The 27,423-nt window shown below is 39.1% G+C and overlaps 1 protein-coding gene across 1 annotated transcript in view; it reads left to right on the plus strand.

The window, feature by feature from the left end:
* Positions 1-595: 595 nt before the first annotated feature.
* LOC103512334 overlaps positions 596-27,423 on the plus strand; it is a 59,152-nt gene continuing 32,324 nt past the window's right edge. The window contains 10 exon segments of the mRNA XM_026825856.1: positions 596-635; positions 1,478-1,669; positions 2,193-2,513; positions 4,879-5,136; positions 12,714-12,906; positions 13,318-13,357; positions 13,428-13,569; positions 15,351-15,543; positions 16,069-16,265; positions 19,591-19,706. Of these exon segments, the coding sequence (XP_026681657.1) occupies positions 596-635; positions 1,478-1,669; positions 2,193-2,513; positions 4,879-5,136; positions 12,714-12,906; positions 13,318-13,357; positions 13,428-13,569; positions 15,351-15,543; positions 16,069-16,265; positions 19,591-19,706 (1,692 nt within the window).

Genomic DNA, 27,423 nt, shown 5'->3' on the forward strand with positions numbered 1-27,423 from the left:
AGAGAGAGAGAGAGAGAGAGAGAGAAAGAGAGCGAGAGAGCGAGAGAAAGAGAAAAAGAAAGAGCAAGAGAAAGAGAAGGGTAAAACCCACGTCATTAAATACCTCAGCAGGTTGGCAATTATACAGTACCTAACTTTAAATCCCTTGAAAAAAAAAATACCTTCCTAATAGCTATTATGCATTTATGACTAACTTCGATAAACTAAATAGTAGTCAATGGACACAAAACATTACATTCAGACTACACCACTGAATTATCCCGATGTATCCCCCTGAACCCCATCCACTTACCTCAACTTACCATAATAACATTTGAGTAAAATCTAGTAGGTATTAACAAAAAATGAAAATATTATTTTTACTCTTTTTTTCCCAAATGCTACTAAAGTTAAACCAACAATCCTTTATCTATCATACTACAGTCGAACCTGGATAAACGAGACCTGGATAAACGAGAAACCTGGATAAACAAGAAATTTTCAAATCCCCTTCATTTTCGGGCCAAAAACCTGGTTTAACGAGAAAATAAAACCTCTATAAACGAGAAAATGGCCCCTTTTTTGCTAAGTCCCACGCTCATATAAACAAGGCAAAATGGACCTCTATAAACGAGAATTCAAATCTCCGAACCTCTGTAAACGAGAAAATGTCATTTCGATCTTTGTCTATTTTTTCAAACTGTAGCGCTTCGCGAGCCTCTATAAAGGAGAATTTTGGATTTTTCTGACCTCTCTAAACGAGAAATTGTTCTAACTTGTTTAAATCTGTTGGTACATTTCATGAACGTGTCTACTTCACTATTCGACTCTACTAATAACCTCTATAAACGAGAAAAAGTTATATGAAACCTCTTTAAACGAGAAACTCCTTAAACGAGAAACCTCTTTAAACGAGAAAAATGACCTAGTCCCTTGGGTTCTCGTTTATCCAGGTTCGACTGTATGAACTTTGTATTTGTACCTACTACCTACGAGCAGGTAAAAGTTGAGATGTTTCGTTTGGATCGCCCACCTGCTGTTTAGATGCTGTTTTCTCTCTACTGCCTACTTACTTTTTAAAGTTCTAAAATGACTGTTTAGCAGGTTTTTATGATTGTACAATACTAGGTGGGTAATTGAAAATTTTCTTTTATATGTGGTAAATTAAATAGGCAAGTATGTTTGCTTAATTTAATCAAAATCAGACTAACCGTTTGGGCATTACGGTTTTAGGCCCGTCGAACACGCTGAAAAAGAGTCACGCTACTTGGGTCTCCTAAATACTGTGTAAAATCTAGTCAGGTAGTTGTCCAAACCGCCAAGTCCCACACACCGTGTTGATACCGTATCTCACCCAATTCCTCCTCAAGTCCTCATTAAATCAAGAGATATCTTCACCAGTAAATTCAGTTTAAAATATGTTTAATCATGTATGAAAAATATGGTACCTACCTTTTATGTCAATAAAATTACAAATTACAAAATTCTTCTGTTTCAGTTATCCTGCGCGCCCTCAACCCTGCCGTTTTAGATCTCTCCCTCACCTCTCTCATCCAGAACAAACCTGTCGGCACGCTTCTAGGCATGTCAACGCATTGTATAGATGTGAACGCGACTGTGAGCGCGCGCGTCTATGAACGCAGGACGCTAGCGTTCAACTTCTCCCTGTCCCATGCGACGGTCCTTATTGGCTTCCATAATGTGACGTTTCGGTAAGCATTTTGATTTTAATAAAATTGTTTTTAATAATCGTGAGAAATATTTAAAAATTGAAATCAGATAAAAATAAAATAAATTATTCTTATCAAGACAATTTCGATCAAGATGTTTTAAATTGGTGAGATTTCGATGTCACTCAGGTTCTTTCCAAGCTAACTATATTGGCAAGGTCGCATTTTTTAAAAAGGATTTCTACTAACTACAAGGTGTTCCGGTAAGAATTTTGATTTTAAATAATAAATTTCCCTATTTTCCGGCAAGGGTAAAGGGATTTTACTATCCTCTCCCGACAGGATAAACAAGGTACCTTTAGTGGAAATTTCGGCGGAAAGCTATACCATGTTCCAGGGGAGAGGTATTTACAAGTACACATAATAACTTTTCATGGAGCATTTAAATTTCTCATTGCAAATTAGAAAATAATTAAAATTCGTTTTCCAAAGAAATTAGAAAAAAAACATCAATCAAATAATCATGCGTTGTACTTACCTCAGCCTTCTTCTCCTTTCACAGTGACATCCCATCGTTCGACAACGAAACCCTCTCGACCGCTCTGTCCGCCAACGACACTCTCTATACGATACTCAATGATAAATCCGACAACGATTGTGATGGCCTCCTCATACGAACAATAGAATCGGGGAACATCATGGGCACTTGCATACAGAACAACGAGACTTCGTACAAACTGAATATAGTGTCGCGGGAGAACAAGATACAACTGAAGATATTGGCCAAGAATTTCATACACAAGTGGATTCACATTATCTACGAGACGCTGGCCATTGAGCATATTGTACAGAACTGCCATTTAGGTGAGTAGGAGTTTGAGCGAAAAAGTCTTTTGTCACGTTTTGTGTAGAATGTAGATGTCCACACATAGTCGACCGGCCGTCGATCAATGTCGACTGAACCGTCCGCAGTGCTTCGACAACATAGTTTCTCCTCGTCGATCGACGGCCGGTCGACTATGTTTGGACACGTCTTTGAAGCCCGTTCCGGGCGGCTTGTTGCCGAAATTCCCCTCACTAAAGACCTTAGTAGTTATAAATAGCAATAAAACAACTGCTATATTAGACGCACGTGGTCTGTGTCGTAGCATGCCCATCCCGTACTATACCTCTCATCAGATTGGCGAGAAGAGGCACAAGACTTCCCATTTAGGTGTTGGGTCAACACGAGAACACCAGAAAGTAACCCGTTGAAATATTTGCAATCGAAAAACGAGTACAAAATTTAGGTGCTGGGTCAACACGAGAACACCAGAAAGTAACCCGGTGAAATATTTGCAATCGAAAAACGAGTACAAATTTTGGTGCTGGGTCAACACGAGAACACCAGAAAGTAACCCGTTGAAATATTTGCAATCGAAACGAGTACAAATTTTTGTCGATGGCACTACTTTTATTCAATGCTGATTAAAGTCGGTCATATCTCTAGACTGGATTTCAAGTTTTTCCCCCAAAGCAAAGCAAAAAAAAAAAAAAAAAACTCAGCCAAGTTAGCTGACCAAACTTCTTAACCATGTACTTTCCCAATTCCAGGGCCGGTATAAACGAAGAGCTCCGTCCACATCAGACCCAGCCCCCCACAACTCAACCCTATACACGCCCCTGACTCTCATCAATTGGAATATTGAAGGCGTCAAGACTCAACTATCCGACCCTGATCAACAGTTTCAGAATGCTGATCTAGTCATGCTGACTGAAACACTCAATGTAGACCGACCTGCTAGTCTACCAGGTAATAGAATAGAATAGAATGTCACATTAATCCCTCATCAGATGAGCGATAAGAGACACAATACAACAGTAGCTATAATGTCTAGAATCTTCTATGTATGTCTTTTCCCACTCAAGTGGGGTCGACATTTTTGATCAGCCCACCTCGGTTTTGGGCTTGGCTGACTTCAAACTTCTTTTCTCTCAATTCAATAGCTAAAATAGAATGCAACAATACAAGAAGAATAGAATGTCACATTAATGAATAAGAATTAGAACAGCGTAAAGACAGGTAAGAATAGTAGAAATACATGCAGAGAGAGAGAGAAAGGAGACGTAGTTTTGAACTAGGAGTTATTGAGAAAGAGAGAGTGAGTGAATGAGTGAATAGAATAGAATAGTTTTTATTGTAAATAAAACCAAAAGGTATCTTACAAAGTCAATTCAACTTAATTCTAAATTAAACTTTAAAAATAACATAATATCCTAGGTAAGACAAAAGGGATAGACGATAGAATAAGGAATGAAGAGATCAGAAGAACGATAGGAGTGGAAAAACTACAGGAACGGATAGAACATCAAAGATTAAGATGGTTCGGACACATGAAGAGAATTAAAAAACAATAGATTACCAAAGAAATTTTATGATAGAATAGAATAGTTTTTTATTGTAAATAAAACCAAAAGGTATCTTACAAAGTCAATTCAACTTAATTCTAAATTAAACTTTAAATTACAACTAGGTATAATGGAATAAAATAGGTATAATTCTATACTCATTCTACCTAACCACCTACAAAAGTTACACATTTAATACTTAGTTAATTTGGTATGTCATTAGGATTTAAAAACAGTAGTTATACAGTGACGGTCAATTTATCAAACAAGAAGTTGACAATCAGTGAATGAGTGAGTATCACTATCACACTATGTTACAATCAGTGAAAGAGTGAGTATCACTATCACACTATGTCACAATCAGTGAATGAGTGAGTATCACTATCACACTATGTCACAATCAGTGAATGAGTGAGTATCACTATCACACTATGTCACAATCAGTGAAAGAGTGAGTATCACTATCACACTATGTCACAATCAGCGAATGAGTGAGTATCACTATCACACTATGTCACAATCAGTGAAAGAGTGAGTATCACTATCACACTATGCTTGCACACCGGAGGTCCCGGGTTCGATTCCCGGCGGATCCTGAGGAAAATAAATCTGATGACACCTAATACACAGTTTAAGGCCCGTTCCCACCTCTTGTGAGTTTCATCCGATTTTTTTTTTTTTTCCAAATGTCCTGTAGGCAATGTATTTTAAGGGAGAGTGTTCCCACTTCACAAATTTTTTCGAACGACATGTAGGAAGTGGAAACGGGTCTTTACACGCAACGATATTACTTGCGTCGTCTAAATCCAACTAACACAATCCCTACCTCTCTCTCCATCAGGTTCGATAGCGGTGCGTCAGTTCTGTCTGAGTGTCGTAGACTCCGTCAAGCTCTCCTGGCCGGAAGCGGAATCCGAATGCGTCAAGCGGCACGGGCACCTAGCGTCAATCCGGAGCGCATACACTCAGAGCATGATAGACAGTATGCTGTTGAGCTCAGTGTATTATAGTGAGGATAATGCGTACTGGGTGGGAGCTACGGACTTTGCCCATGAGGGAGACTTCAGATGGACGGACTCGCTGTCTTTTTCCTACTCGAGTAAGTATTTCACATATCTATAGTTTTTATTTCTTTATTTTTTATTTATTTTTATTTATTTTATTATGGTCTATTAATTGATTTAAATTTATTTACATATTTATTTTTCTTGTTCCGCGGCATTAACTTCAGAGTTCAGAGACCCTAAGGAATGATTTTTTTTCCCCCTTCTTAGGAGCTTAGGACCAATTTAATCATTGTCCTTTAAGCAAACCAAACTTTGGGCAGTTCCATCAATAATTTTTATTGATTGTTTCTCTCTTCGATGACTGCATCGTTAAGTGAGCTTAGAATTCTACTTGTGCCAGTTCTCACATTTCTTTAGATATGAGTTATTCACGGATGAACTAAGTATTATCAATTTATCTGAAGAGAAAGAGAGAGAAATAATAGAAAGTAAAAAAAAAGCCAAAGAGTGAGAGGGAGGGAGAGATAATATGACTATACTAATGTGAATGGAGCAGTTGCAAATGGGTAAAAATTATAAATAAATGGTCGATTCCTATGTAAACAGTTGGGAAAAATCCAAATCTGAGGTCAAAACTCCGAAAAAATAACTGTAAAAGGTCGAAAATTTTTATTTTCCGTTCTAATGAAAGAGCTCAAATATGTGTGACGTCAGACTTTACGCAGTTGTTTTTTTCGTCCGTTAGGTAGCGCCACTATGCAAGCGCGCTAGCGGAGGAGCAGAAACGTATGCGCACAAACACATTAATGCGTTTCCTGCGAGGGAGCTATGCTCGGGACATTTGATGTGACGTCATCGCCTACGGGAGCGTATGCCGTGACGTCAAAGTTCACAATTTACCGGCATTTTTTTAATCGATTTATCTCGGGATCTAGAAGTCGTAGAAGAAAAAGAAAAATTCCGTTGGTCCTCATTTTTCCTGCTCTATTTTGAAACATCACCCAAGTAAGCGCAACTGATCTATTATACGCGAAAAACCTGCTATAAATCACCCAATAACCAAATACTTATATTGATAGGAGAGGGATAGGGATGAATTTCATGTTGCAACCTAAATATAACTCACATAATAATACATACAATACCTAGATAAATCACATTGACAATGTTTTACATGGGAGAACAAATGATAACACAGTTTTTATCTACCTACCTCTATATCTATCTATAAATCAGAAAAAAATGATAATAATAATAATAAACAAATCCCTGATGGTAAAAGCAAAATGTCACGGGTTAGGTAAATTTGATACAAAATTCATTTTCACGAAGAGAGAGGGAGAGAGAGAGGGAGGGAGAGAGAGAGAGAGAAAGAGAGAGAGAGAGAGAGAGAGAGAGAGAGAGAGAGAGAGAGAGAGAGAGAGAGAGAGAGAGAGAGAGAGAGACTGCGGAGAGAAGAGAGAGTAGAAATCATAAACAAAACAACTAAACAAATACAATTCGAAACAAAGGAACATAAATTCGAAAATTTTATTATTTACCCCAAACAACATTTCATTCCATTTTTTTTTTTTCAAGAGCTGTGATGGAGGGAACTGTAACTGCTAAGGTCTTATCGTCCCGAAATCGAAGAGATAAAGAAGACAGGATAGGTCGGATAGGAGAAACCCAGCCATTCCGAAAAAGAACCTTATCCATTCAGAATAAAATCAGCCCCAGGTGGGAATCGAGCTCGCGACCTAGGGCTTAGCAGGCCAATGCGCTGCCTGTAGCTCAACACTATCCACAGGCGATACTTGACATAGTAATGACCTTCGGTTGGGTGGAAAATCTCACAGTGTGATCCCTGTCATTAAAGCTTTCAAAAATTCAAAGCTTTTTCTGACATGGCTCATCCTTGTGAACCCGCAACCCACATATCTCTCCCCTGTGGCTGATCCACTATGAAAATAACAAAATATGACAAAATTCAAAGCAACATATTACAGCTTAGTGTCACCATCCTGATTATCCCCTATTAATACGAGTATCAACCACACAATGTATAAATGAACATACCGTGTCAAATACATATCAACCACACAATGTATAAATGAACATACCGTGTCAAATACATATCAACCACAAAATACTAGTCCGAAGCCATTCCCTATAGGTATCTATGTATAGCTCCTGTTTGAATTTGTTTTGTAGTTTGTAGTTTGTACCCGAGCCGTGTTTCAAATTTCAGTTTGTTTTGTACATGTTTTAATTTCATTGAAATCATGTGAGAATGCAAGGCGGAGAGATTCCTTGACGATAAGTTCAGCGAAACATGTATGGGGAATCTAAAATACTAATGCCATTCCCTAGCCCTAGGTATCTATGTATAGCTCCTGTTTGAATTTGTTTTGTAGTTTGTACCCGTGCCGTGTTTCAAATTTCAGTTTGTTTTGTACATATGTATGTTTTAATTTCATTGAAATCATGTGAGAATGCAAGGCGGAGAGATTCCTTGACGATAAGTTCAGCGAAACATGTATGGGGAACCTAATATCAATCACACAATGTATAAATGAACATACCGTGTCAAATACATATCAACCACACAATGTATAAATGAACATACCGTGTCAAATACATATCAACCACAAAATACTAATGCCATTCCCTAGCCCTAGGTATCTATGTATAGCTCCTGTTTGAATTTGTTTTGTAGTTTGTACCCGTGCCGTGTTTCAAATTTCAGTTTGTTTTGTACATATGTATGTTTTAATTTCATTGAAATCATGTGAGAATGCAAGGCGGAGAGATTCCTTGACGATAAGTTCAGCGAAACATGTATGGGGAACCTATACTTTGTAATGACTTTATGAGAAAGTATTGCCATCGGTCCCAAACTTTTCAAATTCTGGAAATGAGTGGAAATATCTGTTTTAGGATCCTCTGAGTAAAAAAAAAAAAAAACCCAAGTACAGAAGTTATTTCAATAACGGGGATTATTCCCTAAACACAAATAAAAACCCTAACACACAAATAAAATATTGTTTGTCGGACCCTATATAAAAACCCTAAACACAGATGAAAATATTTGGTGGACCCTGTTTATATTTTGTTGATGTTGACACCTGGTTAACATTCAGATCAACATGGGAATTCTATAAAACCATGTTCCCAAATATAAACAAGAGAAAACAAGAAATTATTACTTTTGTATTACTTTTACTCCCCTCTCCCCTTTCTTTATTTTATCTTTTTCTCTCACTCTCTATCTCTTTCTCTCTCTCACAAACGTTCTTTTTTTCTATCTCTATTTCACTCTGTTCTTTTTTATTTACTTTTATTTATTTACCTTTTTTCCACTGAAAATGAAAAATGTATTAAAAATATAAGAGAGAGAGAGGGAGAGAGAGAGAGAGAGAGAGAGAGAGAGAGAGAGAGAGAGAAAAGGCTGAGATAGAAAGAGAGAAATGATGAGAAAAATATTTTCGAACCAAATAACTTTTGATTTACGAGTATGTGAGTACATGCCAATGGGATCTCTCTCTCTCTCTCTCTCTACACGTACTACAATGGTTTCTAGATAGGTAGTGCGTGATGTGGGTAGAGCAAGAAAAAGAAAGGAGAAGAAGAAGAAGAAGAATAAGAAGGAGAAGAAGAAGAAAGGAAGGAGGAGGAGGAGGAGGAGGAGAAGAAGGAGGAGGAGGAGGAGGAGGAGGAGAAGAAGAAAAGGAAATATACATTAGCAAAATTATTTCGATCCCCCTCAAGCTAGTGAAACATAATATCTGTTTCTGCTACAAAGAGGGGAGAAAAGATTTAGCTTTTAAAAATTGGGAAATGTTATTTTTATTTATTTACATGCTAAGCAGCAAGGCCATGTGTGAATTGTGAAACGAAAAAATCACATTTTTCCTCCGCAGTTTCAAACCAAAACACGAAATTTTCCAAACAAAAATCCTAGACATGTTGTAACGCATAGTTAAAGCGCCTAAAAGGAAAAAAAAAAATCCTAAAATCCAATATCGTAAAGTGAAAATGGGGCCCGCTCAGATTTTCTGAAATAAACAACTCCAATGAATTAAACGGCGGAAAAAACCCAAGTAAGGACACATTGGGGAACGATCATAAATCCTTGTGGGGTGTCCGTTTTAGAAATTAATATACGGGATTAATAAATAACTTCCCCCCACACCTTCCTGGAAACTAAGGAACGTGTTCCGGACCTATCCTGCAATATGTTTGTATGATTTATATTGTTTATTGGAAATCTTAGCCGAAGATTAATAATCGCAACAAAGTCAAAAGCTTTTACAGGGTCTAGAAATAAATTTGAAAAACCTGAAGGAAAACCGTCTGTTCGAATTACTGTTGAGAAAAAGGCGCTCCTGTTATTCTTTTTGACCTGAATGGTCTTGGTACTTTCAAGCGCTCGCCTCGTATTCAGGAGGTCGCAGATTTAAATCCCAGTCAAAGCCCGGAATTTGTTCTAAACTTATTTCAGAATTTTGCCAACAATATCTGGGACATCTTGTATTATTGCATTCTATTTTAGCTATTGAATTGAGAGAAAAGAAGTTTGAAGTCAGCCAAGCCCAAAACCGAGGTGGGCTGATCAAAAATGTCGTCTTCCTGGAAACTAAGAAACGTGTTCCGGACCTATCCTGCAATATGTTTGTATGATTTATAATGTTTATTGGAAATCTTAGCCGAAGATTAATAATCGCAACAGAGTCAAAAGCTTTTACAGGGTCTAGAAATAAATTTGAAAAACCTAAAGGAAAACCGTCTGTTCGAATTACTGTTGAGAAAAAGGCGCTCCTGTTATTCTTTTTGACCTGAATGGTCTTGGTAGTTTCAAGCGCTCGCCTCATATTCAGGAGGTCTCAGATTTAAATCCCAGTCAAAGCCCGGAATTTGATCTAAACTTATTTCAGAATTTTGCCAACAATATCTGGGACATCTTGTATTGTTGCATTCTATTTTAGCTATTGAATTGAGAGAAAAGAAGTTTGAAGTCAGCCAAGCCCAAAACCGAGGTGGGCTGATCAAAAATGTCGCTCTAATATAGCAGTTGTTTTATTGCTACGAAATATAAACGGCGGTGAAACACTCATCTTTTTTTTTAGTTTCTACAGTAAGGCGTTATTCTTAAAGTTGGACGTTAGAGCAGGGTAATTACCGGTAAATCATGAAATGGAAATTTTTATACCATTAGACCTGTTCAATGGTCACTATAGCACCTATGTTATTTTATTTTGGTTTTCAGTAAACTCTGCAGTTTTACTGTCCTCACGATATTATATGCACTATCACGTCACGTGAGCTTAAGTGACGTGATAGTAGTTTGCTTCTACCTAAAGTTACTTAATTTATATGAGGACCCTTCAAATACCCTGTGAAATTGTATGAACGCCGTATAATACACTAGGTATGCAACGTGCAACTTTATTTTATACATAGAGGTAAATTATTTATCCCCCCCCTCTCTCTCTCTCTCCGATCAACCAAACCACTTTCTCCACGTCTCTCTCACTTTCCCAAACCACCCCATCTTCTCCTCTTTCCTCTCCTTCTTCTTCCCCTCCTGGCGTGTCTTCCCTCCCGTACCCCTCCCCTCATTCAACCTCCCTATCTTCCTATGTAACTCATACAACTCGGGCCGCACCACCTTCACCTTGGCCCAAACAAACACACGCTGGTGTTTCCTACTTGGCGTCCGCAGCACGTCTGTGCGCGGGGGCCCGTCAACGTGTCCGTCGCGCAGGAACACAAGGTCGATCGCGCTGTTGCCGCCCTGTGCGTTGACAAACGTGGCAACACTGGGGTCATTGACCAGATGGAACCCTAGGGTTGACATGAACGCCAGGAGAGTGTCGGGTTTGGTATCGTTAGTGTCGACGCGACAGTTAAAGTCGCCGCCGATGATTGATATCGGGTCGCGTGTCGCGTGAATGTCGCGGACTATCTGAGCGATAATGTCGCCGGCCGACTTGCTCGGATGGAAATAGTAGACGAGGATGTGACCTTGAAATAAAACAATAAAATACAACATGTTTTAAATAAATTACAAGGATTAAAAGGGATTATAAGGGGGAGCTGTAGCAAAGTAGTAAGCAAGGAGACCTTATTGTCTGGAAATCGAATATAGGATAGGAGAAAGGCAGACGTTCCGAGAACAAACCTCCTCTGTCTTCGGGATTAGGCCCTAAACTAGGGTAAAGTTTGGCCAAGACAGGCGTGCTACCCTAGGCTGACACTAAGATGACTTTGAGAACTGAAATCTCGCTGTGTCTCAGGAACTTCCGTCTCTCTTGGTACATAAATAATTAATGAATTTCTTGACTTGGCGGGGCGGAATGCTACCGCAGTCCTTAATAATATTTTCTTAATCTCTGCTTACCCAGTACTGTGTCAGCATGGATGTGACCATCGGATGAGTGGATGAGATGTAGATTGAGATGAGGTTTAGCATACAGGGTGATACCGCCGACTGGACGACCGTACTTGGCTAACTGACGAGCAGGAGATGAGACACAGGTGTAACCTTAGGGGGAATATGAAATAGAATAGAATTGACTAGAACAGATGAATAGAATACAACACACCCACCCTGTTTTTACTGCAAGAATGAGACTGAAAAGTCCTTTACTTCCGCAGTCCAGGACGCATAAAAGACAAATTAGACAGGATATTGTGAGGGCAGCCATGACCTAGTGGGTCAGAAAACTGTAGAACTTAAGGTGTGTTTCCCTTTCGGGAAACTGACCATTGACCAACGGAAAATTGACCACGGATCCAATGCACACTGAATGGAGAATTGGTCGATTTTCCAGTGATCAATAGTCAGGCTAGTCAGTTTCCCGAAAGGAAAATACACCTTTACAGAGCAAAAAGGATCCCAGCAGGGCTTTCCCTAGAGGCCCGGTTGGGCTCAAAATCTAATCACTCTAATCAGTAAATTTCAGCTTTTTGTGAGTTGAACATTTTTGGCAAATTTCATCCAATGGACAGACTAAAGTCTAGAGCTAAACTGTTCGAAAGATGGTCATTTTGTCTTGTTGCCAGTTCGGTCTCACAATGTTTCCAAATTTCCATTAGTTCTCGGTTCGCGCCATTTTATGATTTTTAATTTCTTAAAATTCTAACCTCAAATTTTTTGACAAGGCCCTTCAGTGTTTCCAAATTTCCATTAGCTCTCGGTTCGCGCCATTTTATGATTTTTAATTTCTTAAAATTCTAACCTCAATTTTTGGACAAGGCCCTTCAGTGTTTCAAAATTTCCATTAGTTCTCGGTTCGCGCCATTTTATGATTTTTCAAATTCTAACCTCAATTTTTTTGACAAAGGCCCTTTTTTGGCAGAGGTTTAATGAACGTCAATGTATACATGTTAAGGTTTTAAATGACCGGGGTTTTATTTCCATTCGGGAACAAGATACCCACCGCCTCATGTTGACCTCATCCAGCCTGAGAAGGGTCTGGAAAAACTAGCAAAACGAGGTCGCTTAGATGGTCACCCAATCGAATACCAACAACGCGCAACGTTACTTAACTTCAGTGATCCATTAGGAACTTGTACATTCAATGTGCTATTACCGCATCCACAAAGTAAGTTTAAACTCCATTTAAGTTAAACTCTTGGGTTAAGCAATCTTCAGAACCTCTAAGAAATTTCTTCTTCATTTCAGTGCCGGATCGTAAGACGACAGACTGTAACCGTACCATAGCGTTATCCCATGAGCAACCCCGTGCTCTAATAACCAGTCCCGGATTTCCCCGTGCGTATCCTGATAACGCCAAGTGTAATACGCTCATATCTGCACTGCCTGGGTACAGGGTAGTGCTGCACTTTGAGGAATTTGTGTTCGAACCCGAACCTCAGTGAGTAACGTGGGAGTTCTTTTTTTACTTGGCAGCACCATTTGGTCACATGAATTGTTTATGCAATATTTACAGTTAGGGACTAGGGAGTTAAGGCTCTTGCATGATTAGAAAAATGCCCAAGTCAATATTTTGGAGTTGATTTTTTAAGCTCACAAATACGTATGATGGTTCTTAGGGGGAAAAAAGAAAGTACCTAGGTACATAATGAAATGTTGAAAATTCGGTTTCCATTAGGAATATTGTTTCATGTCCACACCAAATACTCGTATTTCTTATCACCAAAATGCCCGCCAAGGCAAGAAAGTTTGACAGTTGGTGGGGGGTTTTCTCCATCTATGAGAACCATTCGCTTTTGATTTAGCGAATTTGAACTAGGACGCACGAGTGTTTTTGCTGAGGACCACCCAGGTGGCCCAAAAACGTGCGTACCGAAGAACTTGTGGAAAAAGTCATATAATTATCTACTTTAGAAATAAGAACGGACCCTGAAAAAAAATGTATTTTCGAATTTCCCCTAGGTGGTCGCCTGTTTGAAAATCAAATTCCGCGAACGCAAACTCCGACACGAGTGTGAAAATAAACTGACTGCAATACTCAAGGAGGCAGCACTCAACTATCGACTCAATCCTCTACTCAAGAGTCTATGTCTATCTGAGGTGAGTAATATGTAGTTTCTTAAATGACGATTGACAGAACGAACGATAGTGAGGTTTACGTTTTAACTGGACCGTTTTGCATTTCGTTTGTAAGTTTGTTTGTTTGTTCCGCTATAACTCGCGATTGCCTGGTTCGATTTTGATGAAATTTAGTACAGAATTACAGAAATTTTAAATATCAAGGCACGTTGCAAGTTTAAAGTTGGGACTTATTTGATGATAAATAAGAATTAATACATAGTAAAGGAGACACTTGTAATGCTGTGATACCCACAAAAGTTGTGAATAAGCTCTCTGCTTTGCCACAAGTAATAAAATGCATGATTCACTACTTATTCCCTTAGTGACAACTGCACTGAACTTTTGACAAGATTTGATGAAGCAGTGCAGCTCAAACGCCCCCATTTTGCAACGAAAAACTGCTGTTCCACCATGACAATGCCCCGTCTCACACCTCAACAATTGTCAAGGCTAAACTCCACCATTTTGGTTAGGAATTGTTGCTACAACCACCTTACTCAACTAACTTGACTCCCTATGATTATTTTCTGTTCTCTAACTTGAAAATTTGGATCAGAGGAAAGCGGTTCACCTCAAAGGATGACGTGAGCACCCCAAAAAAACGCTATTTTGAGGAATTTGATGGCAGCTGCTATTTGGAAGGGTTAAAAATGTGGCAGGGACGCTGGGTTAAGTGTGTGGCCCTAAAAATAGACTAAGTTGAAAAATAGAACCAGAACATGTAGGTATCTTGCACCATTTTCTCAAACACAGGTACTTATTGATCCACCCTCGTACTTCTGTTTTTCATAAACAACGTATAAACAAACAAATATAAACAATAAAAAAGTAATATATAAACAATTAAAAAAATAAATTCATAAATTCCTAACTAACCGGAAAAACTCTGATTATTTTCAACTCGGTCGTAGGAAGGAGGTACCGCATTAATTTTATATTAACACCTGATTTTATTCTAAACTCTCCCACTTTTTTATTTTGACGGGAATTTTACATTATTAAATTAGGTACCTATTCTTTCTTTATTTTCAGAACATTTAACAAAAACACTAGAAAATGGTGAATTAGATTGAATGACTATTATTGATGGATTAAAATGAATTTAGTTAAATCATACGGTCTAGACTTCACTTCAAGCGTTGCATTGATCAAATCGATTGATTAGAAGTTTACTGTTTGTCTTGTAGCCAGTTCGGTCTTACAATGTTTCCAAATTTCCATTAGTTCTCGGTTCGCGCCATTTTATGATTTTTAATTTCTTTGAATTCTAACCTCAATTTTTTTGACAAGGCCCTTCAGTGTTTCCAAATATCCATTAGTTCTCGGTTCGCGCCATTTTATGATTTTTAATTTCTTCGATTTCCATTAGTTCTTTTTTTTTTTTTTTTTTGACAAAGGCCCCTTCCTTTTTTTTGGTAGAGGTTTAATGAACGTCACTGTATAAATGTTAAGGTTTTAAATGACCGGGGTTTTATTTCCATTCGGGAACAAGATACCCGCCGCCTCATGTTAACCTCATCCAGTTTGAGAAGGGTCTGGAAAAACTAGCAAAACGAGGTCGCCCAGATGGTCACCCAACCGAATACCAACAACGCGCAACGTTACTTAACTTCAGTGATCCATTATGAACTGATACATTCAATGTGCTATTATCGCATCCGCAAAGTAAGTTTAAACTCCATTTAAGTTAAACTCCGTTTAAGTTAAACTCTTGAGTTAAGCAATCTTCATATTAACCTCTAAAAAATTTCTTCTTCATTTCAGTGCCGGATCGTAAGACGACAGACTGTAACCGTACCATAGCGTTATCCCATGAGCAACCCCGTGCTCTAATAACCAGTCCCGGATTTCCCCGTGCGTATCCTGATAACGCCAAGTGTAATACGCTCATATCTGCACTGCCTGGGTACAGGGTAGTGCTGCACTTTGAGGAATTTGTGTTCGAACCCGAACCTCAGTGAGTAACGTGGGAGTTCTTTTTTTACTTGGCAGCACCATTTGGTCACATGAATTGTTTATGCAATATTTACAGTTAGGGACTAGGGAGTTAAGGCTCTTGCATGATTAGAAAAATGCCCACAAGCTGTGTCCACACATAGTCGATGGTCGTCGATCGATCACTGAAACCGTCCACACTGCCTCGACAACATAATTATGTAGGTTCACCTCGTCGATCGACGCCCGTCGACAATGTGTGAACAGTGGACACAGCTTGAGAAATTAGCCAAGTTTTATTGAAAGATTTCTAATTGGGATATGGTTTCTTTCTTTCTCTCTCTCTCTCTCCCCCTCTCTCTCTCTCTCCCCCCCTCTCTCTCTCTCTCTCTCTCTCGATTTATTAAAAAAAAATCTTCTAAAAGTCAATCTCAATCTCAAAAGGACCTCTGTGTCCGTCCTAACGAATAATTCTGTGATTCTTGTTCCATATTCTATTCTAATCTATTCTATTCCACATTCTAAACTATTCTATTCTATTCCACAGTTGCAGTTATGACTACCTGATCATCAGTGAGGACAATGTGACTCGTAGAGATAACACTCGCAGACTATGTGGCGACTGGTCTGATAAACTCAAACTATTGCGATATGTCTCCAAAACTGCCCAAGTCAGATTAACCTTCATCTCGGATTACTCTCACCATTACAGCGGATTCAAAGCTAGAATATCTATGGAACATGGTAAGTTGATATAGCTGATGGTGCTTTTATACAGGGTGACCCAGCGTTGCCTGACGGTTTTTAAAAGAAATGCCACCACAGCGAAAGCTCGATGTTGCGGGGTCCACAAGTACATTGTAACAAAACCTTATTTTGTTCTGAACTCAGTGATGTTCATTTCAACAAGCTACGACAAGTTATAACAAAAATATGGGCAAAAGATGTGAAAGAAATAACTTATACTCTTCACTGGGTTACCCAGTCTTACATCTATGTTATGGAACTTCACAAAGTTACTGAGTCCTCTATCATGAAATTAATGAATTTCTTGACTTGGCGGGGCGGAATGCTACCGCAGTCCTTAATATTTTCTTAATCTCTGCTTACCCAGTACTGTGTCAGCATGGATGTGACTATCGGATGAGTGGATGAGATGTAGATTGAGATGAGGTTTAGCATACAGGGTGATACCGCCCACCGGACGACCGTACTTAGCCAACTGACGAGCAGGTGATGAGACACAGGTGTAACCTTAGGGGGAATATGAAATAGAATAGAATTGACTAGAACAGATGAATAGAATACAACACACCCACCGTGTTTATACTGCAAGAATGAGACTGAAAAGTCCTTTACCTACTTCCGCAGTCCAGGACGCATAAAAGACAAATTAGACAGGATATTGTGAGGGCAGCCATGACCTAGCGGTTCAGAAAACTGTAGAATTAAGGTGTGTTTTCCACTCAGGAAACTGACCATTGACCAACGGAAAATTGACCACGGATCCAATGCACACTGAATGGAGAATTGGTCGATTTTCCAGTGATCAATAGTCAGGCTAGTCAGTTTCCCGAAAGGAAAATACACCTTTACAGAGCAAAAAGGATCCCAGCAGGGCTTTCCCTAGAGGCCCGGTTGGACTCAAAATCTTATCAGTAAGCTTCAGCTTTTTGTGAGTTGAACATTTTTGGCAAATTTCATCCAATGGACAGACTAAAGTCTAGAGCTAAACTGTTCGAAAGATGGTCACCTCTTATTTTCACCTCTTATCTTTCCATAGCCGTCAAAGGTTCAAGGGTATTTTCTGATTGAAGTTTTCTACTTTCCACTGCTTCCTCCTCTCTCTCTCTCTCTCTCTCTCTCTCTCTCCCTAATGTGACCCTGTCTAATAAGTAAGTAGTTAGAGAGAGATGAAAGAGCTTAGCATACCGCAATGTCCATTGAGACAGTTTCAAAACAAACCTCAAATTAAACTCACACCCTGTATCTCTCTCTCTCTCTCTCTGTCTCCGTCTCTCTATTTCAATCATTTGCAATCAACGTCCTCTTCTCTCTTTTCTTTCTCCATCTCTTTCTCTCTCCTACATTAATCTATTCCCCTCTCTGTTTGTCTAATGCTCGTTAGCACTTTCCTCAGTCTGTCTCTCTCTTTCCTAATTTCTTCGATCTTTCACCCTCTCTTGCTTCCTCTGTTTTCCCTATCAACCTCTAAGCTTTCCCATGTGTAGAATTACAGATTTATCTCTCTCTCTCTCTCTCTCTCTCTCTCTCTCTCTCTCTCTCTCTCTCTCTCTCTCTCTCTCTCACTCACTCACTCTCTCTTTCTCAATAACTCCTAGTTCAAAACTACCTCTCCTCTCTCTCTCTCTGCATGCATTTCTACTATTCTTACCTGTCTTTATGCTGTTCTAATTCTTATTCATTAATGTGACATTCTATTCTATTCTATTACCTGGTAGACTAGCAGGTCGGTCTACATTGAGTGTTTCAGTCAGCATGACTAGATCAGCATTCTGAAACTGTTGATCAGGGTCGGATAGTTGAGTCTTGACGCCTTCAATATTCCAATTGATGAGAGTCAGGGGCGTGTATAGGGTTGAGTTGTGGGGGGCTGGGTCTGATGTGGACGGAGCTCTTCGTTTATACCGGCCCTGGAATTGGGAAAGTACATGGTTAAGAAGTTTGGTCAGCTAACTTGGCTGAGTTTTTTTTTTTTTTTTTTGCTTTGCTTTGGGGGAAAAACTTGAAATCCAGTCTAGAGATATGACCGACTTTAATCAGCATTGAATAAAAGTAGTGTCATCGACAAAAATTTGTACTCGTTTTTCGATTGCAAATATTTCAACGGGTTACTTTCTGGTGTTCTCGTGTTGACCCAACACCTAAATGGGAAGTCTTGTGCCTCTTCTCGCCAATCTGATGAGAGGTATAGTACGGGATGGGCATGCTACGACACAGACCACGTGCGTCTAATATAGCAGTTGTTTTATTGCTATTAAATATAAACGGCGGTGAAACACTCATCTTTTTTTTTAGTTTCTACAGTAAGGCGTTATTCTTAAAGTTGGACGTTAGAGCAGGGTAAAATTTCCCTTTCCTAAAGTTTAGCCCTATTTTCCTTTCGCAATTTCCCCTCTTCTCAAGCTCGTTTCCCCTCTTTCGGTGTGATATAACGCCTGTACTAAACCGTAGGGAAAAGAAGGAAAACGAACTTCAGAAAAAGGAAATTCTGAAAGGCAATTACAACTTTTCTTGTCATATTTACCTGAACCTGAGGCTCATAGATGCTTTGTATAGTTCTTATTTCACATTTCCTATCCTGTGCCATCGCATCCAAGGAAAAACTAGAGGTGTTCACCAGAACTAAAACCATTATAGCAATCCAATGGCACATCCTGATCCTTTGATGATAAATTAGCACTCGTACCAGGAAACCAAGGGTAGTTAGTCCAAAGCATTACGAGGGTGGATCAATAAGTACCTGTGTTTGGGGACATGATACAACATTGAGTAAACTTATTGTAGCCTATTGATAGATTGACATCTGAGCCTTACAACGCCCTACACTTGAATTTAGACCACGCTAGCACGCTACGCTACTGGTCGGAACGTGTGTGGAGAAAAAAGCTTCAGAATTTAGTCGTCAGACGTCAGACCGTCTCTCCAAGAAGTTGGACGCTTTTCCCGCCACACTCGTTTCGACGGTTTACCAGACCTATAGATCTGTCCGACAGTCGGAGCTTGAGTGGCCGATCCTAGAGGTACCCTTTCAGTGACAATAAATGGACAGCATTAGGCAGAAAAGAACCATCCATAAGGCAATTCCCCTTATGAATGGTTCTTTACTGATGAATGCAGTCCAACATATTGTCCCCGAGTTAGTTAAGTACCCTATACAAGTATACACCCTATACACCCGACGAACACCTCTAAAATCTAAGAGACCTTGTTTAGACTGCTGGGAGTGCTGGGGTAAAAGGACTTTTTAGTCCTATTCGGGCAGGATAAACAAGGCATATTCTATTCTACTTACACACCAGTATTACTGTTATCCTCTATGTTTCAGTACTGATGGAATGTGCTGACAGTAGACTCCACATGTTCAACACATCATGCTATCTATTTGTCAGCTATCCACAGGTCACGTGGTACACTGCCAGTGATATCTGCAGAGGATTAGAGGTATGCTTTCTTCAAGTAATGCGCAAGCGGTACCGAGGTACAATCTTTTAAAAATTTGGACCGATTGCAATACTTTCTCATTACTAGTGTAGCTTTGCTATATATTTTAGTAATAGAAAGGATAGAAGGCATCACAGAATATAGGAAAAAAAGTGAGGAGGAAAAAAAGGTTATAAATATATATGAAGGAAAAGGGGGAATAGATCAGTTGCGCTTACTTGGGTGATGTTTCAAAGTCATAGAGCAGGAAAAATGAGGACCAACGGAATTTTTCTTTTTCTTCTACGACTTCTAGATCCCGAGATAAATCGATTTAAAAAATACCGGTAATTCCTGAAGTTTGACGTCACGGCATACGCTCCCGTAGGCGATGACGTCATAATTCATGACTCCCGCTTCGTTTGTGTGTGCGCAAGCTTTTCTGCGCATTTTGACGTGAAATCTGACGTCACAACTCTATATTTTCCCAATTGCCAATTGCAACTCCTCCATTCCCTGTTCTGCATGACCGTAGCTCAGAGCGGTATCAAGTATGTTCTCCTACCATCGTCACCGATAGTAGTCCGTGTAGCGGAGAGCGGACGCTGCTCTGGAACGACGCGGTGTGGTTATGTATTGTGTGTCTCAATCTTTAGGCTGTGCCAGATTTCTAGTCAGAGGACGCGATGGAACGAGACCTGGTTTGTTTGTTTGTTTGTTTGTTCCAGCATAACTCTCGAACTAACTGTCCGATTTTGATGAAATTTGTTAAACATCATATTTAACACCTATCAGACAATTTCTCGTTAAATTTAGGGTCTGATTGAGATTTTAGGGGTCCTGTGAGGGCCTTCTTTCCGTACAGAATTACACTAATTACAGACCACTGAACCATTGGTTATGGACCATCCTGTAATTTGTTGAACAACTCCCAAATAATAATAATATTAATTAAGACTGTCCATTTCAACATGCTGCAATTCACTGGAGGATTTCTCCTTCATGAACATTCAGAAACACCTTGGCTTGAGAATTTCTAATTCTAATACAAGTCCAGTGCTGGAGTTCCTAATTAATTAATGTGGGTTAGGTAAGATTTGTTGGAAGCTTTTTTCATGAGATAATTTCACCGATAGTGAGAAGAAAGCCCTTTCGCTAGTGAAAGTAATGCTTTGACCCCGCGAAGTCCAAGGAGTGCGAAGCGCGACCGTATGCACAACCACGCATAGCGAACACGCGAAGCCCTCAGGGGAGTGGAGGGGGGCTTTCCCCGAGTATGATTGCCAACTGCACTATTGGGATTGTCATCAATACGAACTAGGAATACCTTCTAAGAAAGAGGCCTTCTAACATGGAAAGTGACAAAAACTGCATGTAATTACCCCATTTCTAACTAAACCATACTGCACTCTTACAATATTATGGGTACTTACTGCACATAAATACATAGGTACATATTTACATTATTTACATAGAGAAGAGTGAGAGGGATCGGTAGGCTGACCATACGTCCCGCTTTCGGCGGGACAGTCCCGCTTTGGAGCCTCTGGTCCCGCTGTCCCGAGAAATCCTCTGGGGACGCTAAAATGTCCCGCTTTCGCCCAAAGTTCCGATATTGTCCCGCTTTAGCTGGTCCGAACCTAATATTATCATTGAGAGCAATGAGCTCGGGAAAAAATCCATTTTACGATTCCAATATTGTACAATATTATGTATCAAAATATTTGAAAATAAATTGTAGGTATATTGACTGTGTAGTGCAGAGGCAGGTTGTAACATAGGTACCTAACTAGGTGGGTATAAAATATGTTTGTACCTCACCCCCCCCCCCTTCGTCCAAAAAGGACCGCGTCCCGCTTTGGGCCAAAAAAATTATGGTCACCCTAGGTATGCGCCAACTTGAAGTTCAGAAAACAACAACGTTGTAAGTTACTCATAAGTGTGATTTTTGGTAAATCAAGAATGTCATTTCATTCCCAAAGAAAGTGAGGTCTACCGTTCACTATAGCTAATTATATTTTCTTTCTTCCAATTTCTAATTCCAGCCTGGTTGCCTAAAAGCTCCTCCTATGTAGTTCTGGATGGCCAGAGTTCTTCTTGTCTCAGTATCCAATGGATGCTCTCAGCCAATCCTCTTCACTCATCGGGTCTATATTGGTCACCACAGAGGTGTCACACTGTCGGTGGATATGTGTGCAAGAAAGAGAATCTAGGTGAGTAGCGCTAGAAAACAGGATAGAAGAGAATAGAATATACCTTGTTAATTAGAATTCTGACAGTATGTCAGAATTTAAAACACTGTTAATACAAATAAATATAAATTAAATTAAAAATTAAAAAATTGGTATGTCAGAATGAGATTTTAAAGTCCACTCCTGCAGTCTAAAAAAAAGTCTTATCTATCTAGAACAGATTTATTTTACAAGTTATGTAGGTACATAAAAGTTAATGAATTGATAGTGCGTTGAACCTAAACTTTGAATTTCTGGACGTCTTAAAACTTAATGGAAACTCAAAAATTGTCCTTGTCCTCAAATGTGGCTGCTGATGTGCACATAATGACTGCTGAAAACCTCCAAGAGACCTTTATTTTCGGTCTATATCAGGCATGTCAAACTGGCGGCCCGCGGGCCGCATGCGGCCCGCCTGGTCAAATTGTGCGGCCCGCTGCGGGCCACAAGGGTATAATATTAAATACATTAATAATATGTCACAAGGAGACATTTTTTTTATTACTTTAATCTTTGAAACAAAATGAAGTTAACCTACTTACTAAAAATTTGGATTAAAAGCACGCTGGATCTAGTTCAGACGTATGAGACTACCTATTTGTATGTTCAAAATAAAATTATTGTGACCCAATAAAACTTCTTTTTAAAAAACAAATGAATCCCATGATTTTTTTTTTTTTTTGGTATTTGTATGTTCAAAATAAAATTATTGTGACCCAATAAAACTTCTTTTTAAAAAACAAATGAATCCCATGATTTTTTTTTTACTAGGGGGGGGAGAGGGGGGTGAATACCTGCGGCCCGCCAATGTTCAACAAATATCAAAAATGGCCCTCTATACATTTTGAGTTTGACATGCCTGCACTAGAGCAAAGTGTAAAGAGCAGAGGGTTAGGACCTTATGGGACACAACAATAGCACGTGGGCTAAACCAAACTGATAGTTCTGAACTTGGGATCGTTAAATATACAGATTATACAGGGTGTGAAATTGAATCGATCTTAACGTCACTCTATAAGTGATGAGGTTTTTAGAGATAGAGTTATGTCCTATTCTACAACAAGCTGTTCGCTGTTGTTGTTTGTAGCTCTGTAGCTGCACAAAAAGAGGTTGATGGTATCTAGCCCTGTTACTTCTAGCCTTTCAAACGGAGGGATGTTTTTATGAACGCCCGAGAACAATTTTAAATATGCAATGTGCACCGTTGCAAAGGCTCAAAGAGTCAAAAGATGTGAAATTTAACACTTGTCTGCGGGTTCGATTCACCCTTTCAAACGGAGGGATGTTTTTATGAACGCCCGAGAACCAATTTTAAATATGCAATGTGCACCGTTGCAAAGGCTCAAAGAGTCAAAAGATGTGAAATTTAACACTTGTCTGCGGGTTCGATTCACGGCCGAGGCGAATTTTATCCTAAACAGAAGTTTTGTTTTCAGGATGTCTGGTTTTCTCCCATCCTGTCCTCTTTGATTTGGGGACGATAAGACCTCCTTTGTCATAGTTCCCTCTATCAAACCCTCCCGTGTGGTCCAATTTCTATGGTGTGTTTTTATCTTTCAACGTTTTCTCTCAGATAATAATATTATTCGTAATTTATGGAATTTCATGTAAACTAAGGTCTAGTTCTATTTGAAAGAAGCCAGACAAGCCTTGGAAAAACAATGCTTCGACGCGAAATTATGGCTCGTTTATTTCGACGTGAAAATACGACTACCTGTAGAAAGGGTACCTATAAATTCAATCTAGCCTTGATAACACTTGATGAGTTCAAACACAGCGGGGTATTATCTTCCTTATCTCGATATTAAGTAAACAAAACTAACATACAGGGTGTTCAAAAATACAGTAAATATACAGGGTGTGAAATTGAATTGGTCTTAACGTCACTCTATAAGCGATGAGGTTTTTAGAGACAGAGTTATGTCCTATTCTACAACAAGCTATTCGGTTTTTAGAGACAGAGTTATGTCCTATTCTACAACAAGCTATTCGCTGTTGTTGTTGTTGTTGTTTGTAGCTCTGTAGCTGCACAAAAAGAGGTTGATGGTATCTAGCCAAGATTACTTGGCCCGTCCCGAACCGTAGTCAACCATCATGAGGACATCTGCTTTTCCTTTGAAGTATGATAAACCCTTTGTAACCTCCAACCAGTCAGGCTGCTTAGGGTTTGGCTGCTCTGATCCCTATTTATAGTCCCACAGCAAGACACGGATGTCTGGTTTTCTCCCATCCTGTCCTCTTTGATTTGGGGACGATAAGACCTCCTTTGTCATAGTTCCCTCTATCAAACCCTCCCGTGTGGTCCAATTTCTATGGTGTGTTTTTATCTTTCAACGTTTTCTCTCAGATAATAATATTATTCGTAATTTATGGAATTTCATGTAAACTAAGGTCTAGTTCTATTTGAAAGAAGCCAGACAAGCCTTGGAAAAACAATGCTTCGACGCGAAATTATGGCTCGTTTATTTCGACGTGAAAATACGACTACCTGTAGAAAGGGTACCTATAAATTCAATCTAGCCTTGATAACACTTGATGAGTTCAAACACAGCGGGGTATTATCTTCCTTATCTCGATATTAAGTAAACAAAACTAACATACAGGGTGTTCAAAAATACAGTAAATATACAGATTATACAGGGTGTGAAATTGAATCGGTCTTAACGTCACTCTATAAGTGATGAGGTTTTTAGAGACAGAGTTATGTCCTATTCTACAACAAGCTGTTCGCTGTTGTTGTTTGTAGCTCTGTAGCTGCACAAAAAGAGGTTGATGGTATCTAGCCTGATGAGGTTTTTAGAGACAGAGTTATGTCCTATTCTACAACAAGCTGTTCGCTGTCGTTGTTTGTAGCTCTGTAGCTGCACAAAAAGAGGTTGATGGTATCTAGCCAAGATTACTTGGCCCGTCCCGAACCGTAGTCAACCATCATCTTAACGTCACTCTATAAGTGATGAGGTTTTTAAGAGACAGAGTTATGTCCTATTCTACAACAAGCTGTTCGCTGTTGTTGTTGTTGTTTGTAGCTCTGTAGCTGCACAAAAAGAGGTTGATGGTATCTAGCCAAGATTACTTGGCCCGTCCCGAACCGTAGTCAACCATCATGAGGACATCTGCTTTTACTTGAAGTATGATAAACCCTTTGTAACTTCCAGCTAGCCAGGCTGGTTAGGGTTTGGCTGCTCTGATCCCTATTTATAGTCCCACAGACTTTGAACTTTTTAATTAAAACGGCAATTAAAAATTGAATTTTCGACCTTTTAAAGTTACTTTTTCGGAGTTTTGACTTATTTGGATTTTTCACAACTTTTTACGTAGGAATCGACCTTTTATTAATAATAATTTTCCCAATTGCAACTCCTCCATTGGATAATTGGATTTTTCACAACTTTTTACGTAGGAATCTTTTATTCATAATTTTTACCCAACTGCAACTCCTCCATTATGATGGCATCGGTATGCGGCAGTGCGCCAGGCCAAGTTCCGGGTAGGTAGGTAGGTAGGTAGTTCTCATAATAAATTAAATGGTCACGTCACCGGTATCTATGTAGGTAATCTAGGAAAATATTTTACCAAACTAATAAAACACCAAAGAACAAAACGGCTAAAAACCGCCGCGTAGGGTGAAAAAGAACAAGAAAAAAAGGAGATGGTGATCTAGGAAAGCCCTATTAATATTAATTTGATTAAAATCAAAGTAAATTAAAAATAAATAAATAGGTTGCCTAATTTTCCAAGAAACTCGTGTATAGGACAAATGTAGGTACCTAGTCAAGACCGTTTATATTATAGCCGGTAAAAAATAATTAAAATCACTTCATTACCCACTTCGTGATTTAAATAAAATAAAATTTTAAAGAAATAAAGGCATCAAAAGCTTAATCCACTTCAGCAAATAATTTGAACTTACATTTACGGACCGCAACATTGTAAATCCCGGGCTGAATTTTCACATTTGCTTCCAAAACACTTCGTGATACCTATCTAGACGATCTCCTCAGTCTAAACTGAGGACAGAGACCTTGCTACGATATATCTCTCTTCCTTTACTTCTCATCTGAAGAGATACCTATCTAGACGATCTCCACAGTCTAAACTGAGGACAGAGACCTTGCTACGATATATCTCTCTTCCTTTACTTCTCATCTGAAGGCAGTGCTAACTTCTCAGACACGATCACTTTCTCTTCATGATAGGTACTTCGATACGATACGATACGATACGATACGATACGATACGATACGATATAGCATTCATACCTACGCTACGTTAATGGCCATAATGATAGATACCTACGATACCATTCATACATACGTAGCATTCATACCTACGCTACGTTAATGGCCATAATGATAGATACCTACGATACCATTCATACATACGACGATACGATACGATACGACACGATACGATACGATACGATATAGTATTCATACCTACGCTACGTTAATGGCCATAATGATAGATACCTACGATACCATTCATATATACGATACGCTAGATACCTACGATACCATTCATATATACGATACGCTACGAGAAAGGTACCTACAATAATGGCCGGAGCCACAAAGTGAGAATAACTCCGTTTAAGTTAAACTCTTGGATTTAAGCAATCCGATTGGTTGATTTCAAAAAAGTTCAAAAATTTCATCCAATCAGATCAAGAGTTTAACTTAAACGGAGTTTAAACTTCGTGGACCCGGCCATAAATCGTTTAAATTCTTACTTAGAGCATCGTAATATGGAAATCATATCAACTTCCCTAGCTATGTTTTACAATAGAAATTCTATCTGCGTTTATCGTTATTCAATCAGGTCTGTATGTAATACGCAAGACAAATAAAAATGCACTCTGACTCTAACCTACTCGGGACTAGGTATATTCAAAGGTCCCCTCACTAGCATTTTGTCGAACAAAATGAACATTAATGGACCATTGGGTAACAAATACCTACATAATCATTTAGAGTTAATATAGCAGTGAATTTTTCGATATTTGAAATTTGTATAATTTCATTTAGGTATTTATTGTTGCATTCTGATCCATACAATACCTACTTCAAATATTTTTAAACTAGGAGAAAATAAATAAAAAATAGATATATAGAGAGATGGATAGGTAATCACTGTAATCAGGCTTAACAATCTGAATCTCATGGAAATTCCAATACTCAGGACTCAGGTGTGTGGTAACTCTTACCATGTTTGTATCTCTACAATTCTGCACATCTGCAGTTAGAATATGCAATTCTCTTCATACGAACATAAGGAACGCACAAAGTCTAGAAACATTCAAGACCTCCGTGGTGAAATATCTCAAAGGCTCACAGTAAAGGAAAAACCTTATGGTTTCACCAACCTTCTTTCTAGCCTCAAACAGCCCGTTAGCTTAACAGCCCTGTTAAGCCAATACAAATTAAATGGAACCAATACAAAGGTATATACTTTTTCGAGGGCCCCACAAAGGTTTAACCTGGGGGGGGGGGGGGGGGCTGGGGACACAC

This window comes from Diaphorina citri, unplaced genomic scaffold (assembly GCF_000475195.1).
Source record: "Diaphorina citri unplaced genomic scaffold, Diaci psyllid genome assembly version 1.1 scaffold36, whole genome shotgun sequence".
NCBI classification, from domain to species: Eukaryota; Metazoa; Arthropoda; class Insecta; order Hemiptera; family Psyllidae; genus Diaphorina; species Diaphorina citri.